This window comes from Saccostrea cucullata, unplaced genomic scaffold (assembly GCF_032062105.1).
Source record: "Saccostrea cucullata isolate Sc308-1 unplaced genomic scaffold, CSIRO_AGI_Scuc_v1 ctg167, whole genome shotgun sequence".
Classification (NCBI taxonomy): Eukaryota; Metazoa; Mollusca; class Bivalvia; order Ostreida; family Ostreidae; genus Saccostrea; species Saccostrea cuccullata.
Window position 1 is genome coordinate 857,386 of NW_026939192.1, and position 19,064 is coordinate 876,449.

Here is a 19,064-nt window from a genome sequence, read left to right on the forward strand (position 1 = left end):
CGGTTTTTAAAAGTCTACAGGAGAGATTGAAGGGAGAAATTATAAATGAACAGACAAGCTCTTCAGAGGTCAACGTTTCTTTCTAAGGCAAGGTAACAACAGATAAGTTGATATTACATGGATTTCAACTACCCCGTCTAAAGTCAGTATTTCGGAAATTCTATGGTCGTTATCATGACCTTATTAACAATTTAACTTGTCACTGAGTCTTTTTAGATCTGATTGTCCGGCGTTTGTTTTTATATCAACTCTGACTAAGGAATGTTCCGTCTGCCTCATCAACATATAGGGCTCAAGTCTGGTGTGACCGGTCTACTGGGGAAGCTTACTCCTCCTTCACACCTGATCCCATCTCCAAAATTCTCAGAGGCCGTATTTAATGCCCTGTCTATAGACCTGTATTGTTTTAGGTTTTTAAGATAGATCATTATTCGTTTTCTACACCCTTTAAATGTGAAACAAAATTGCTGTTTTTCATAAAAGACATAAATATATCAAAAGATGTCATGATTTTCCGATTTTTAATCTATGACAGGTTCTCAAAATGCGCCATTATACCAAATATTGATATGTTAATATATATGTAAATATTTAACGCAAAACAATCATTTTAATGAATATATCAATTATATCAATATAGGTATTGTCATTTTTGAAGTGATTCGACTCCCAACTACAGCTATAGATATCATCCTTTGGGACATCATTATTGTAGTACTGTCTCCAGTTAAAAATGTGGCGAATGGTTTACGATCGAATGACAAAATGTCACAATGCACACTGATGAAAAATTTCCACAGTGACAACAGTTTATTTATTGACAGTTAGACTTAAAATGTTAACATAAAATAATTTATTGATATGCAGTCATTCACAAATTCAAATTAATTATCAATTAATAACACCTTGAAGCACCGTAACGTTGACTGTCGGATGCAACGCATGAATACTTTATAGGGGGAGAAAGAATGATACAAAATCAATACATACTCTACTTCAATTAGGACGATGATTGGAAAAAAGTTCAATTCGAAGTGCTCTAGTCATTATTATCAAGTATACCACATCGTTTTCCCCAGCCGTTAAAAGGGAACGCTTATGTTGCAGAAAATAAGAATATCAACAACAGAGAGGAAGGGCGAAAATTCAAGCTAGTTATTCATTATTCTGCTAGAATTGTATTGTATCATCTCTACATAAATGCATGATGGTTTTCTGCAATAAAGTCAATGGTTATTTAAAGAACCAGTGTGCAACTACAGATTTGACGGTATGGTATAGATATCCCTGGAAATGGTAACCTTGGTGATTCTTCATGAAATTTTCATCGTTGCCATTATCAACTGTAAGATTATAAATATGAATTTCTCTTATACATTGAATACTTCAAGATGTTTCCGTATAGTTCTTATATATTTCTGAATTTCTTTTCATAATGTCAAGGCATGGTCCTAAGAGTCTTTCAAAAGAGTCACGTTCTAAAAATGCAACTTTTACTTTACCTATGGCGTATACATTGGCTGATCTTGGTTTGTTTTCTATAAGAGCGAGCTCTCCGAAGTACTTTCCGGCGCCATGGCGCCCTACTTCCTCTTCACCCCCATCTGGGTGATTTATAGTAACTCTTATCATCCCAGATTCCACGAAATACATACCATCAGCTTCATCACCTTGAGCTATGATTGTTTCTCCGTCATGATAGTTTCTGGTCACCAATGCGTCTGCAAGATTCATACGTTCATATGGTTCTAAGGATTTCAGCATCGTGACATTTTCTAGAAGTTCTTCATACATTTTTCGCTTTTTAAACGCACTTCGCAATATTATCCTACGGAATGAGTTTCTATCCATAGCCCATAAAACACCATCTGATACAGCAACGATGGACGCAGAACGTGGCATGTTGTACATCAAGGCTAGTTCTCCAAAACTCCCTTTATTGTCAAAACGATGAATTTTTTTCTCTTGACCATTTACATTGACTAGAACATCATAAAGACCATGATCTATGACGTAAAAATTGTCTCCATCATCCCCCTGGTGAATAACATACTCACCGGGTTTCACCGACTTCTCAAACATGGCGTCGATGACATCTTGCATCTGTTCTGGTTCTAAACATCTGAAGAGTAGAATGCCACACACAGCCTCTGTCAGACGCTCTCGTTGTTCGTCTGTTTTCGGATAAATAACCTTATCTTCATCATCGTCATCTGCTTCTGGATCGTACCTTTCGGCGGACACCGACTGACGTCTGGCATAACGATTATACTTTCTAGTTTTAGGTTTAAATTGTTCCTTATCTGGTTCCCCTGCCCCTTCATCGTCTTCGTCCACAATCACATACATTGGAATAGATTTAGGTTTCCTGGTTTCCTTAACCTTGGAGAAATAATCCACTGCAAAATCGTAGAGATCATTCGGCTTATCACGCAAGACAGCTACTGTAAAATCACGCAGGAGATCTCCTAACCCATCCGGAATTTCTAAACTCATGGTATCTATTTGGCAAATCTTCCCCAAGTAACACTTTTGCTATAGTTCAGCCTATTTGGTCATAAATGATAAATTGTAAATTAAATGCACACTGATTTATGGCTCTCCTAAGTGAAGTAAGTATAGAGATCGGAAATAATGCCGTAAACTAGCGATCCTTCAATAGAAGACACGGTTTTATCAACAGTGAGCCGATATTCCCAAACAGTGTTAAAATCGATGGATACGTTTAATGAATTCTTTATCTTACATCAGTTCCACGATGTAATGAGACTTTCCATCACAATTGTTACGTATAAAAAATGTACTTCCTTTATCATTAAGAATTCCTTTAAAACAAGACAGTTAATTGTAGCATCGAGTGTAGTGGATTAGGCATAACTGTTGTGGACAAAGCCCTCTTCAATAAATGATTCTGATAGCTTCTTCTTTATTAAAGTAAACTAGAATTGCATGGTCAGTCGTAAACAGCACAAAAATCCTATTAAACAGGCCAGTCGATAGGAAATGATTTATCCTGTCTGTTTTACAGGATTAAAGTTCAGTTTATTGGAAATGTTCGCTATAAAAACCTGCTCCAGCTGAGGAATACAGCAGAATTCACTAGCTCGATCTGGACTTAATCTACAAAACACAAACGAAAATGCTCAGTGAATTAAAATGACGAGCTGCAATTATAACTGATCATCACAGTTGTGTAAACAAACTCCAGGAAGGTTTTAATTAGGGATATTGGAGGAAGCTGTATTAATAATCAATATCTTCCTCATCTCCGATCTCGCCACATCACCTCGGCCTGAAATGACAATAATTACCGACACCGACTACAGACGAACAACCCAGGTCTCTAACAATGCCCCTAGACCACTATCTCTATTTTGCTTGATGAATTCGGATTTTAAGACTCATTTTATTTCAATGTTGTTCTGATAATTACATATTTAGGTAAATAAATGTGACTTTTAAAAAATAAGAAAATTTCTTTTAAGAGAACTAAATATATGTATTTAAAATATAAATTTGAAAATCCCTTTGAACTGTTAGATTATAGAATGTATATATATCATAAGTCGGAGTATACCTGCCTTCATTATAGTGAAATATACACTCGGGGATAAGATTAATAAGCATCTTTTCTGCCCGAATAGATGATATTACCTATTCATTTCCAATTGGTAAGTACATCAATTCGGAAAGGTGATCATCTTTTCAAATACTAGTACGTGATATCATATCACTTACTGAATATAAACTGAAAAGGTGATATCATCTTTTCGAAAAGGTATTATCACTAAATTGCAAACATTACCAAAACGGCGCCTCATACGTTTCTTACAACAGAAACGAAAAATATTAACATACTGTCATATTGTTTGAAACAAATTTCAATTTCATCAATATTGTGAACATATTTACATGTAAAAGAACAAACGTCTATATTCAAATTTGGCAAAACCCCCTTTTTAAAATTTAGAATCCACTCTTTTCATCAACGAACGCGTTCATCCTGTTCTCATCAGATATTTGCATGAAAACTGAAAAAAAAAACAACTTTAAATTTAATTTATTTTTCTATAGAATGTTTAATGAAAATGAATTATTTTTTGGTGTTGATCTTTTTAGCGAATAAATTTTCATGTATCTGATTTTTAAAAAAGAAATAAAAAACATGGTGAATAAAAGCTAATTTGTTTAACATAGTCATCGCGCCTTTTTTGCATGACAGACTTGGGAGTTCAACTCCCGAAGAGGAATTAAGTTCAGAGGTTTTTTTGTCTATAACAATACATATATTTATCCCTGCCGTTATTTAAATCTTTAGGATGCTCGTGTCCTCTTCTATGCAGTCTGTCATTCAGGAGTCACAATTAATCAGTCGCACGGATATTAATACAACCTACTAAGGAGTTTCTGCTGTGTGTCTTATACAAATGTCTAAGATCTAATGAAAACATCGATATAAGATTGTCAGTTGATACTAAAATCAGGTGCTGCAAGTCTGCAAGGATTTTGATGACGTGACTAATTTTCAGAAAAGGAATTAATAAAGTGCAAATTGAAAAAAAATGGTTTAATAAACTTTTCTCTTTAAAAATTATTGTTGATTTTCTCGCAGACAACTAAAAATCATGCAGTTATTAAACTGCTGACGTAAAGCAGTTCGTGCAATTGTGTTCTGAAAATTGCATTTCTGCGTACCTCCAGGTTATACTTCAATGACTTGGACCAAAGAAACAAGATCTACGTCAAACATCCTTTACCGTTAATTTCTGTTTTAAAATTGCGTTCAGAAAACATATTATTACGGGTGATGAAAATGAGAAATCATCAGAAGAAATTGAAGGGGAAGGTAAATTACATGAATTTGAGATCACTGGTTATATAGTATAAAAATATTTTTAAAGTTTCAGGCAAACTTATACATTTAATATATTTAAGCATTGAATTCTGTCTTAAAATTGCTATAACACACCTGGCCGTGCCGACAAATTGAATACCGCGCGTTATGCTTATATTTACATTCTCTAATTTTTCTTTATCACAATTGTTTATTTCCTTCATGTTTAATGTAAATTTAGCGCCCTTCGGTATTGGCGTGCTTGATAAACGTAATAGCCGTTCGTGACGTCGAATAGCCGTTTGTGACGCTGGAAAGTTAAATAACGCAAATAAACATTGCGAGGAAATAAAATGACAAATTAGTTTTTAATGCACCTTCGCCGTATTTTATGTTAATTTTACAAGGGTAATTTTTTAAAATGAAATCGAGTCAAAACGATATACATCTTGGTATTCCTAAATACTGAAAATACATGTAGTTCCTTCTGTGTATTCTACCGCACTGTGACAAGGTTTCGCGTGTGTTATAGAAAGTTGAACGTCGTGGATTTCTAATGGATTTAATAAAGAAAATTACACTGAATGTAAATATATATGGATAACGTTATGGGTTTCAGAGATGCATACTGCGGAAAGCTTCACGAACTGGCGCAATATCTAAGATTAACGTCCAGAGTAAGAAACAAAATGGTAAATGAATGGTAAGGGAAAAACTTAAATAGCCTAATGATTAAATCTCAGAAAGTGGTAACTGCATTTTTAATGTATGATATAACATATTGATGATTGAATTATAAAATAAAAGCGAGTTTTTTGGGCTGTCGGCTCGTAGCAGAAATTAACACAATTGATATTGTATATCAGAGAGTGCACATTAAAAAAATAACTAGTTAATGTCACGAAGAAAACTAGTAGATTCACTGTCCATACAATCACTACCTTAATAGTAGTTTTACCAGATATTGGTATATTTACTAGATAAGATTAGTAAATTAAGAATTGATGAGTAACTTTCACTAGGTATCTAAGTCTTTATACGACCCCGCTCCACAACTCACTATCTTAACCAGTAAACTGAAAGATTACTAATCACGACCAACGCTTTACGAAACACACTAGTTAAATTCACTGAGTTTTTCTTTCAGTGTGTGTGATCCACTTATAAGTTGAACAAGGAAAATATAACAACAAGCAATAATACATTATGTCATACATTATGAATTAGGGGACAACTGGGATGACTTTCATTTGCAGCTTTATAATGTTTCAGTTAGACTAATTTCTTTTAAGGCACATTTGAAAACAAAGAAAAATCATAATTATTTTATAAATGAAAAAAGTTTTTTAACTCGTGTGGAATTTTAACAAAACGGTAAAATCTATTCTGAGTGATGTTATTCTTTACACTGAAACATTTAATCTGACATTTAAAAATGTTATCTTCATAGTTAATGCCATCAGTTGCCGTTGCCTTTTCATACAGATTATCTCATCTGGGGACAATATTTTTAACCAATGACACGAACGCTTTTGTAGCCTACCATGGTGTTGAATAATTAAACACATGGATCATATGAAAACATATCGAGAAACACAATGCAGGGTAAAGAGGGTATTGCAGTTCTTTTGTTATTTTCCCTAACTGTGTAGCAGATTAAATGAAGAATTTTTATGTTGCAGAAACTCATATTAATTTTTTTTTAAATGCAACAATATATAAAGCACAACGAGAAACAATATTTGGAAGGTGTGTATTGACTTCCAATTTGCCATTAAATGATGTGAAGTCTTACGGCAAAATATATGATTTTCCTTTTTTTAAATAGGGAATCCCCATTGTGCCACCTTGAAACAGAATAATTTTGATATATACACAAAGAGGCAGGAATTTTCTTCAAAGAGGCACATTTTTGAAAAACGCAAAAACTGAATAAAAATTATTCTTCAAACGGGGAGAATGTCAAGAAGTTAATTAATAACTAATCTATATATTAGAAATGCAGGATTAAATTGTTTTCCTTGATATGCGGTGACTAAAAACTAATGCTTTATTTAGTTTTGTCTTGGAAAATAAAGTTACTGTATTGTTTAAATAATTATTCTTTTTACATACTGTAGTTATTGTAATTTTGGTCTCTTACATGTAGTTAGTAGTTAAGATTTGATTTGAAACAAATAAAATGTCTTGTATATAGCACCACAGTGTGATTATGGGACGCAGTTTTATTTCATGAAAAATATTTTCGTACGATGTCTACAGTATATCTTTCAAAATGCTGCTTTAGCCATTGTGCTTTTTGTTCACAGGAAGAAACAAGACCTTTCAGTTAAAACTGAAAGGCGGCTTTCAGTAACTTTTCAGTGGCCATTCAGCCACTGAATGGCACATACATTTCAGTGATCTTTCAGATGCCTTTCTGTCATATTTCAGGTACCTTTCAGTCACCATTCAGCGGACACATTTCAGTCAACTTTTAGTGACCTTTCCGTCAACTTTCAGTGACCTTTCCGTCGTCTTTCAGTGACCTTTCCGTCGACTTTCAGTGACCTTTTTGTCGTCTTTCAGTGACCATTCCGTCGACTTTCAGTGACCTTTCTGTCGTCTTTCAGTGACCTTTCCGCCACCTTTCAGTGATATTTAAATCGCAATTTAGTAATTTTTTCACTAGCATGTTATTTTTTAATCAGATATTTTTCCTTAACAAGGAAGCCATATTTTAAATAAAGATTTATTATTCAATCTTACTTGTGTTTTTTTTTACTTATCGTGGGCAAATACCTTAAAATATGTCTAGGTAATTATTATTGATAATTACAAGAATAAATAAATCGTTTCTACTGTAAAAAAATATATAGGAGATTTTAGCTTTCTAATGATATTGCTTTAATAAAATCATTCTACTAAGTTTTAGATAGAGAATTTACAACGATCTTAAATCTTTGACACAGGAACAGGTGTCCGTCTCTGATGATTGTCATCATCCTTATTAGAGATGTGTAATTAATTTGTCTATCCCCAAAATAAAATATGTGAGACTTATTCAAAATGATTTTTAATTGAATATTTCTAGTTACAATAAGAAAATAAATTCTTCAAGTGATAAAAAATGATGATCCGATAACGGATTCAAAATTTCAATAAATGCATAACATTCTATAGTGCTTATACGTGTATTTTATCATGGATATGAATAGTTCTGATTAATGAGACAGAATTAATATTATTTAAACCATTTCTGGAAGATCGCAAGTATTACTGTTCGTTTCTTAATTATGTCATTGTCAAAACTGCAGGATATTTAGTTTTTCAAAGACATTTTAAATTAATTTTTAATTACAAGAATAAACAAATCGTTTAAACATGCCTCTTGTCAAAAAAAAATATATAGGAGATTTAGCTTTCTAAATGATATTGCTTTAATAAAATCATTCTACAAAGTTTCTAGATAGAGAATATACAACGATCTTAAATCTTTGACACAGTAACAGGTGCCGTCTCTGATAATTGCCATTATCCCGATAGGAGATGTGTAATTAATTAGTCTGTCCCAAAAATCCGCGCAACTAACAAGAATATACAAAAGATATACAAGATATATACACATCGCAGCTCCTCGATGCAAAAGGTGAACTGATTGTTCCATCGATTTTCAATAAATTAATTGATTTTAAATCTTCTTTCATCAACAAGAAGTCGTAGCGTAATTGATAAGGTCGCGGACACCTACGCAGGAGACCAGGGTTCGATTCCAGGCATGGGAGCGATTTTTTTTTCTTGTATTAATTTTTTCCTTTTTTTTTTATTCGGAATTAGATACATTTAATGCTATTATACCAGGAAAAAGTGAAATAAAATTTTAGGTTAAGAAATAAGCCGATTATTCAATAAAATTATTCAACTGAATGATCACCAAAAGGTCACTGAAATGTATGTGCCATTCAGTGATGAATGGTAACTGAATGATCACACACGGGAAATGACCTTTTTTTATTCAGCCACCATTCAGTCGACTGAATGGTGGATTTTCATCCTGTGGTTGTTCAAACAAAACTCTTTCGTGCAAAATGACGAAAGTGTTTCGCTGTATCAAGCAGGAAATACCCGCCGTAAACATAGTCCTCTACGTAGCTGTATCTATATTTAGACATAACGAGGGTATTCAGATGTCCTTCTCGATATCTAGGGAATAATCGCGAGTTTCTGCAACACCCTCTTTTCTACTTGATAACCACACAATTTTTTTTAAAAAACATGTAAAGTTTCAAACAAAATCTTTACTATTTCTAAACTGATGTGTAGCCTCTTTGGATCAGTAATCTTCGAATATTCCTTACACATACATGTATCTTATCTTAACACAATCTGAAATCTTCATTTAAATGATATATATGGAGATAACAAACAGTATTCAGGCTTAAAAGTCCCTAAGACAAGGTGGGATCAGGTGCCATGAAGGAGTGAACATCCCCTGCCAAGTGGTCACACCTGCCGTGTGCTTTTGTCATGACCGGGAAATAATAAAATTTCGTCGTCTACTCATTGTGTAAGTAATGACACAACAATTAGTATGTATGGCAAGCCAAATTCACAAAAATGAGCTAAACATAGTTTCACAGTTGATAAACTAGGTTTATAGACTGTAAACTATAGTTTACAAACCGTAAACTATAGTTAACAATTCGTTAACAATAGTTTTTATCTGTAAAACTATATTTAACCGTTTCTTACACATAGTTTACGAATGCTAATCTAAGTTTAACTGTCTGTAATAAAACATTAACAATATTAATTTGTTCATAAACATAGATTCACGTCTGTAAACTATAATTTACAATCGTGAACGGTATAGTTGTTAAGGGTTGTTAATCATAGTTTCACAAATCGTGAAACTATATTTATCAGATCTTTAACTATAGTTAAGAGTTGTAAACCATAGTTTACAAATCGTGAAACTGTATTTATCAGATAATCTATGTTTTGCAATCGCAAATGATTGTTTTCAGTGTTAACTATAGTTTACGGTTCTGAAACATAGATTATCGCGTTAACTATAGTTTGCTGAAGTAAAATATAGATTATCGTTGTTAACTATAGTTTACAGTCCATAAACTATAGTTTACAATCGATAAAGCTAGTTTATAGACTGTGAAACTATGTTTATCTCATTTTTGTGAATTTGGCGTACGTGCCATAAGTATGACTCAATGATAAATTGTATTTGCTGACAAAGTCAATGCATCGACCATAGAACGTACAATATTGTAACTTTAAACTTGACTGCTGTTATTCTTGTTTCATTTACTTGTTTATCAATAATGTACCTCGTTTTAAAAATTGTACACACACATTGAAGAGAATGCTCTTGCGTATCGAATTAACTGATATATATCAATACCGCATGCAGGTAATGAAGATATATTGCTGTACAAGTAAGGGAAGTTGACGATTGAAAACTTAAAGTCACCACGTTAATCATATAACTTGGTTGTTGAATTATCATTAACGTCTTTTTCAAGTAAAATATCACAATATGAAACAGATGGTATGATTCTGTGGTATCTTTTATCTCAAGCTCACTGAGATATATCGTATCAACATAGGAATGGAAATAACCATTGTTATAAGAATGGAAATAACCATTGTTAATTGACATTTATTCGTCGATATACCATTTATCTAAATGTCGAATTGAAAGCCATTGCAAGTGTTTTCTTCTTTTCACGTATAATATTTTTGACAAATTCTTCTTCATATGAATACAAAAATATGTCTGCTAATAACAGGACACAATTGGTACACATGTGATTTCCTGTTGATTGTTGGAATACCTGGTCTCCAAAGACCACCTAGATATTGTCCACCAGAAACTCAAGCATATTTTTGATGTCATCTTAAGAGTACTTGTGTGTGCAATCAGAATGTTTTAACAATTTTGCATATGACCAATGACAAAATAAGAAAGAAGATAAGGGGATAAGGCGGACGAAGTGCCTATTGTGCGACAGATATGAAGTGAAAAATCAAATCTCAACTGTATCCAGATTTTATTTGATATTTCATCTAATATTAAAGTATACTTAATGTAAAAACATTTACAAAAATCTCACAACGACTGACAATATTTGCCTATGAAAAAGCAATCACACTAAAGAAACAAAACGATCATTTTCCCATACTTAAAAAAATTTCAATATAAGTGGGTCTGCGCTCCATTTTTTTTGAAAGATACTCCTAAAAGTTTGCAATAAAATATACATTTTTTTTTGTTTTCAAAAACATGGAGCGAAGACACATTATACCTTAAAAGTCCATCTTTATGATAAAACATTCGCATATTTCCAAGAAATACTTCAAGTCCATTAAGTCAAGGGTCATATCACAAACATGATATAAATGCCCTTATTCTTCATAAGCCATGTAGTTTAGCGGTTAGCGCGTAAGTCTCAAAGCAGTATGTTACTTCAGATTTTTATTGCTAGAGGTTCGAATCCCACGAATGCCATCTTATATTTTCATAAAGAAAAAAAAACTTTTTTTTCTCTCATAATTTCATAAATTTCAATATTGACAAGAGAATTTGAATAACTGAATTGACATACTGAATATGATTTTCTTATATCTGACGCTCTAGGCATTCTGCCCGCCTTGTTCACCCATCTTCTTTACTAGTTCCATTTTTATTGAAAAAGCAGCTGTCAATGAAATAAAAAAAAGCCTAGTCTTTATTTTATCGTGTGGAATGATTGTATAAAGTTGAAAAGTCGTAAGTTTTTAAGCTGTTGATTTTGGTAAAATCTTGTAATTTCAAATTTTCCAAAAGTTCCATTTATTGTTTTAGGATTCACATTTGATTTACACCACTTCTCGAATAATTTTATATTGTTGCACAGTACTCTTAAATTGTCTACTTCACTACTGTTAATATCCTAGTGAGAAGTAAAGTAAAAGGATTCGTTGAACTTTTACTGGAACCCGCCATGTATCTTTGTTTGTAAGGATTTTTAAGAAGGTTGGGAATCCAATATATAGATATGGTAATTTTTACTCATTTTGGTTCTTGGGAATATATTCAAAACTGATATATGATTTATTCCCCACTGTTTCCACTGAAAATTTTCACAAGTTCAGCATGAATAAGAGTTTAATCCAAGTTCGGTATATGCTGAAAAGTTTAAGTCTTTTCTTGTTTAATTAGTTTTCCCCCAAAAGAATGATCGATTTTTGTTTTTTATGCGATTTCACGAGAAACAGGATTTTTTAAGTCGGATTTTTCTTTTTAGGGAAAAGAAACATTTTCAGATTTATTCCGTTACCTACGTCAATGTATTTTTAATACAAACTAGAAGTGTAATTAATCTGGTGAGTGCCGAGTGAGGGAGCCCAAAGAGGAGCTTTGCAGGTGCAAATTATCAGTTCCTACTTGCAAACTGTCGAAGTACCAAGTTTATTTCAATTGATTCCAGCTAGCTCGATACACAAGAGCACAACCTACATGTACGTAAAAACAATTTATAAACCTAGCAAAGCTTTTAACAACCAAGTTGATGAAACAAGGGTACCAACAATTTCATTCAAAGTCAGAAATTTGCAAGTTCTTTGGTCGATTCAATGATCTTGTCAACAAATACAATCTATCATTAAGAAAAAAACTGACTGACATTTTTCAATTGTTAAACCATTTACACATCAAATTGTCTATGGACTTTTTCGTTTGCCCGACCTCGACACGTAGCACACGGCGGGTGTAAACCGCTAATCGGAGATTCTTACACCTCCATTGCACCTGAGCCATCATCTGATGTTTTTAAAAGTCAGTATTTGATTTGCTCTCGATTGTAAATCAAACCTTGAGTTTATTTTACTGTTCGTTATCTCCTTATTTCAATTCTCCATTTTTCAACTTTAAATATAGTCCAATTCATTAAGGATTGACATAAACATGTTTAAAAAAACAAATTTTGCCGAATAAGTAGAAAATACTAGTATTCTTATGACCACTTCATCTCTTGATTGTATGTTCTTTATTCATGTTTGCTTATTGAACTATCTTTACTAACTTTCAAATCAAGGAATTATCGATTCAAAATGTTTTGTCAGTTATACTTTTAATTGAATGGCAAGGGCGACTGGTTTCTTCTAAGCATGTCCTTTTAAACAATAAAACCGTAAGTTATCACTAGAAATATGCATTAACTGTCTCTAACAGCATTGGCAGGAAAAGCCCAGCTCTACTGTAGTATCGCTGTCTCCTATCGCTTGGACAGACATCTTGTTTTGAAGCACAATGCCAGGAGATAGAGCGCGATTATTTTACGATAGAAGTTATGTTTCCAATTATAGAGCTCTCTCTCTTACGGCAAAGAGCCTTCACTTGAGCCACCTGACCGATCGTCCTTAATTTCTGGCAGGAATTGGAAATTAAATTCCCTGGAAAACACTCCTATGGCACATCAATAATTATTAGGAGCTTTGTAATGACATCTTCAGGAATCGCGGATATTGCCTTACAAGGAAATATCGATGTGATATTGTACTAGGACATCATAATTGACTTAAAATCAAAGGTGCCTATGAATTAACAACAAAATGGTGGTCCTTACAAGAACATGCACTATCATGGGGTGTTATTATCTCTACTGGAAAAGAGTGTCTAGTAACATTTTGAACATTTCAAAATTGTCAGAACTCAAACATGTCTAAAACAAATAATGAGAATGTATTGTTACAGAAACTTAACACATTAAGAATAATCAATCAATACTTAATTCATATTTTAAGATAATATAAACATATAATTTTGTCTTGAAGATTTACAGAAAAGGCTTGGGGTAATGCTGATACAAATCATAAAGATTTGATTTAGATGAAATGTCAAAACTTCAGCGCCAGATCGAGTTTGTATTGGAGCATTGAAATGAATGAGGCAGCAGATTTCAATTGCACCAACCTTAGAATTAATTTGGTTTTGGCAGAAGAACATGATTGTCATACCGTGTATATGAATATGTCTTATGACCTTCTCATAGACTTAAAGGCTCTTGTCATCAATAATGTCAACAATATTAGGACATTCATATGTGAATGTGTTCCCTCTGTAGAATTCTGAATGAAAATATTCGTTTCCTAAAAAATCATAACCAATAGGTATTCTAAAGAAATGAACATACTCCTTCAGATAAATTACAAAGAATACTAATTTCTCAAGATTTATTATTGTGATAGCCTTTTGATCTAGCCTTTATTGGTGTTTTTAAGACTTCGGATACGTAAGAGTTCTTCCATCACTGCACATTTCCCGTTTATTCTTGATTACGGTATACCAGCATTCCCTGGATTTTCTCATGAATAAAAGTTCATCTGAAAACTTGATGACTTTCTGATGGTTAATCATCCGTTCTTTGCAGGGCTTTATACCATCTTCACTCGTCAATGAGTGTCTAACAAACTTATCTTAGGTTATGCAATTCTGACAGTTTGGTTTTCAACAAGTCATATTTCTTGCAAAATGAAAGAATCCTTTAACGACATCTAACACGAGAACTGAATGCCAAGTGATATCAGTAAGCTTCGATGGATTTCCTCGTTAAGAAATTGACCAGTTAGCTATATAACAGATGATGTAGAATATGAAATGGAATAGACCTCACTTATTTCAATATGACACGCACTACACTACATTGAAGGAACTGTTCTACATTGAGTCAAAAAATGCTGGTTGTTGATGATTTTACAATTTTATTTGCAAATATTTTCAAAGGATTTTGATATGAATTTAATTTGTTAGACATTCAATATTATCATAAACGAAAACAAAATCTTGTTTATTCATTCTGTAATAGATTTATCAGGAATTACTATACTATAGGCAATCGTAAGGATTTTACAGGATTCGAATTATTATAATAATGTTTCCAAGTATGTCATGTAAATCAAGTAATTTACATGACACATATACGTATATATATAGTATAAAACTACGCAGCCGCGTAGTTTGTACACTAGTGTGATTCAATTTAATGCTTTCAAGTTAAATTTTTTTGAATTTGCTTCTTTAATTTGTCTAAGAATATATATATTTTACTCTCTTTAGTTTGATCCAGTGTTTTTATATTTTGATCAAAACACTTTTAACTATTTCAGTTAGCGTAGAATCTATGTTATACGAACGGCTTCAACTGACAGTAAATACATTGTAAATACACGTAGTCACGTGACCCGACTAAAAATTTCAACGACAGAAGCAACAATAACTTTTAGTTCTTGACAAAGGTCAGAGAATAAATCTATTTTCTTTTTAATTATGAGCTTGATCGAAATATAGATGTCAACACAATATAGTTTTCGCAATAAATAAAAGTCTTCCCAAATCATCATAGATTATTCCGTGCTTCCGCCTAAATTGGCAATTTCAGAATCAATGTAACCAATGTATCTTGAATTCCACTGTAAACGGTGTATATATGCAATGAGCTAGAAAATAATACATTATTTACAACAAAAACTACAGGACAATGATCGATTGTTGAAAAAATAATATACGACCACAATCTCCAGTTTTAATCAAGAAGTGCATAATCTGTAATTGTAAAGAGAAGAAGTGGTTTGAACATGAAAGGATTGAATAAGATTTATAACATCACTTTCATGTTGCATAGCGTGTTTGCCTTTGAAGGTCTCCTTGGAACTGAAAAATTAAGACTTGTTGCTTGTAATCAATAGATATTAACCTTTCAAGACGAAATTACTGAAGCGCGCACCCAAAACTTAGATGTTAGATTTCGCGTAAAAAACTACTTTATTTATGGAGAAATAACTCACGTACGCCATTTCTTATTTCAGAACAGCTAAAAAATTTTCTTTTTTTCTGTCTCTACTTAGATATTGAAAAAGTACTTGGAGGGTATCATAAGAGAACCAAACAGGCTTGCCGTGTCGTATTACCTGTCTTGTTCTGTGAGGTAAAGTATACGTGGAGATCTCTGAATTGGAAAATTAATTATCTGTCTTATTAGAGAAAACTAGATGGAAGCATGGATATAAATCTGTCCATGTCTTGACAAATTTATCCAATAAGTTCAATTTATTTGTGGAAAAGATGAATGCTTATCCTTGTTTTCAGTCCATCGAGGTAAAGTAATTTATGGCTTTCCCGAATGCTTATTTGGCTAGAAAACATTACTTCTCCAGGTTCCTTGATAGATTTAAACTTTATCCGATTTTGATCAAATACAAGTAAATTCTTACTTGCTTTTTTCTTGGTAAACGACATTTGAACATATTTTTAACCAAATTATTAATTCCCATAAAGATAAATAGCGCATATTTTCTCGATTTTCTGACCAGATACACGTATTCCATTACAATCATTTTACCCCGATTCATTACAGGCTGAACAAAACTTTAAGGATCCTTTAAATTCAAGGTAACCCCTTCACATTTTTAAATTAAAAAAAAAATTAACGGTTCTTTTCCAAACGAAAAGGTAACAACATTAAATGAATAGTTCTCCTGTATATACAAACGTGCTGCTATACTCTCAATACTCTTAATTTTCTGTTTAAATTCTGTTTGTTCAGATTTAGAACATTTAAATATTGTCAATACTTGTTGCTTAGTGTTGATTGTATTTTAATAAAGTAGGTTTACGTAAATGTGCGCCAGAGAAAAGTAATAAACACATGCTAAAATATGAAATGCAGTTGTCAAAACTTAAATAAATATCTGAAAGTTTTGACACACATTCAAAATTCGTCGAGATGGCACGCAGCAAAGAAGTGGAATACTTCATATGAAAGACGTTTGGAATTTTTATGCATTTTTAAAAATAATGTATCAAGCAAATAGAAGAAACAGCGTTTCAACAAAATCATTCTCTAGATAATTTCTTAAAAATCAACAAATGTTAAAATGATATAAACAATATTTTAAACATTTTTTTTATAAAACGTCAAAGGGGTTCCGAACTCTGCACACTATATACCAATTGTTATAACCTCCACAGTAAGGTGCACCAAAAGTCAGCATTGCGGTATATCTTATTATGAAATCACTAGTGTTTCCGTGGGTCTTAATAACTCGATGACAATGAATAATTCATATTCATCAGTTGTATGTAAATATAAATATAAATGGAAGCTCATGAACATCAGAGGGGAAATCCATTTACAAACAAGTCACTGATGGGGAAAAATCTTGGACGTCTGAAAATCATCGATATGATTGATTTTCTTGGAATATATAAACTAGCAGTCAAACTGTGAACACATTTAAACATGTATACAGTGAGATAATCCTTAGCATGCATTAACGATTTGTTAGCCATTATCTTTAACAGTGTTTAAGGTTAGATTCATGACCACATAGCCCTTACCTTGTGAGAATACATCCAGTGAGAAGCTTTCAAGGAAGAGAAGATTAGCGCCCGAGTTAGCGGCAGATCAAACAGATCCGTGCACGATGACACTTTGTATAAATAAGCAATCACCTGCAAGTGGAAAAGGAGAAAAAGCTGCACACTTTATATCACGGGATCGATCTTCGCTCCCATTTAAAAACCTGTATATCTCTGGCCCGGTCGCCATACCCACAGAAGCATATGTTTCATCTCGGAATTTGTGTAAACTATACGCGTATTGAAATGTAAACAATCCTTATTAACCGTTCACTTTGTGAATGAAATATGAAAGTCTTTAACTGTGTTTGTAGAAAGACGATATATTTTTCCTGGATCTCATACTCAATTCCCTCTACCTGTAATCTTGCATGAAGATACATGTATAACATTTTAGTATTTCCCTACATTTCTTTTTGACAATGCTTAAATTTTTCATATATCAACAAAACTGATATTTACTTAACGTGCAACTTATCAAGCCTATAATATTGATATTTTCAGGAGGGTTCAAAGATCCAAATTTAACTTCCATGGTTATCTTACTAACAAATTTGTTTTATTCTGTGTATCAAAAGGCAAGGTGACAGAGAAAAAGGATTTGAGTGAATGTCAAAGCACTGAATGGTTCTACTCTGCTTTGCACTGTATCATAATCATACAAAATATACATTGAGATTTTTCGAATGCGAGCTAATACATTCTATTTTTTCTTGGTAAAATTGATGACAAAGAATGAACGCAACAAAAATCATTTATACTTTGGACATAAGTAAATACAGAAGCCAGATATAACGTACAATACTTTGTACAAAAACAAAATAGCCTTTTGCAAAGGAATTCCATCAAACAAAGCATCTTTAACTTGAAAAATCTATGGCCTTTAGAAGTGCAGGGAATCTGCTCATAAAGACAATCCATCATTAGGATATTTGTTTCAGCTTCATTATATTTCCATCAATATCCCAACGCAAACATCAAAGGACTGAAAGTCGGTGATGTTTAATCAGGATTGTCCGTTGTGAAATTAAATGAAACAGTTACAAAATGCGACAGTATTCTTTTTTTCTATTTAATATCAATATAGACGAACAGATGCTTTATATCAATTTTGAGCTTGTAAAAAAATAAATTTACTTGCTAGCCAATCTGTTTTGACATATTCGTCCAAAGTCTGAAGCTAAATCGATCAAATTAAGTAGAAAATCTCATCAAAGTTGTCGCTTTGGTGAGTTCTATATTTTGAAATAATGTTTTGATAAAGAATTAGAAAAATGGTTCATTTTTATACTCATGTTTAATCATATACCACTTTTTAACGCGTCACTATAAATCTTTGTGAACATGACTTGAACAGCTTTTCGAAAAGATACACGTAATTGCCTAAATATTTTCTGTCGCGAATATTTAGCTGAAAAATGCATTTGTTTTAAAAACATAAAAAATTCTTTTGAAACACACTTGAATACATACATGTCGAAATGAGTTTTCATCTTGGATACTGTGTCGGATTTTGAGGGACTAGTGTTGTGGAGTGAGACTTATACTTTCCCCATAGGTCTTGCTCTATAGTTAGATTTTTCTTTGGAAGCCTGGCATTAAAGTAAAACTTTCTTATGTGGAACATCTTATTTTAACCTAATAAATATAAAATACATGACTACTGCCTTAAAATATAAGGATTTTTGGGCTAGGGCCAGTTGGAATACGTGGTAAAGGGCAAGCATCGCCCTCGATCACGTTTTCGACCCGAGTCCAAAAATGTTGTGTACATTTTTAGACTTTATCCATGTATTTTATTTATCATGAAAATATTTTTGTATCAAAATGTATTTA

The 19,064-nt window shown here is 32.5% G+C and overlaps 1 protein-coding gene across 1 annotated transcript; it reads right to left on the reverse strand.

Annotated features, from left to right (window-relative positions):
- Nucleotides 1-786: 786 nt before the first annotated feature.
- LOC134252540 (cAMP-dependent protein kinase type II regulatory subunit-like) lies at nt 787-18,844 on the reverse strand. The gene is made up of 3 exons (XM_062735046.1): nt 18,702-18,844; nt 17,208-17,321; nt 787-3,120 (listed from the first exon to the last, which is right to left on the reverse strand). The coding sequence occupies exon 3, from the start codon at nt 2,494-2,496 to the stop codon at nt 1,387-1,389; it is 1,110 nt and encodes a 369-aa protein (XP_062591030.1). The 5' UTR covers nt 2,497-3,120; nt 17,208-17,321; nt 18,702-18,844; the 3' UTR covers nt 787-1,386.
- Between the last annotated feature and the right edge of the window lie 220 nt (nt 18,845-19,064).

What these genes read in the sequence shown, in the direction of transcription:
- LOC134252540 (XM_062735046.1), bottom strand. Translation starts at nt 2,496, where the DNA reads ATGAGTTTAGAAATTCCGGATGGGTTAGGAGATCTCCTGCGTGATTTT.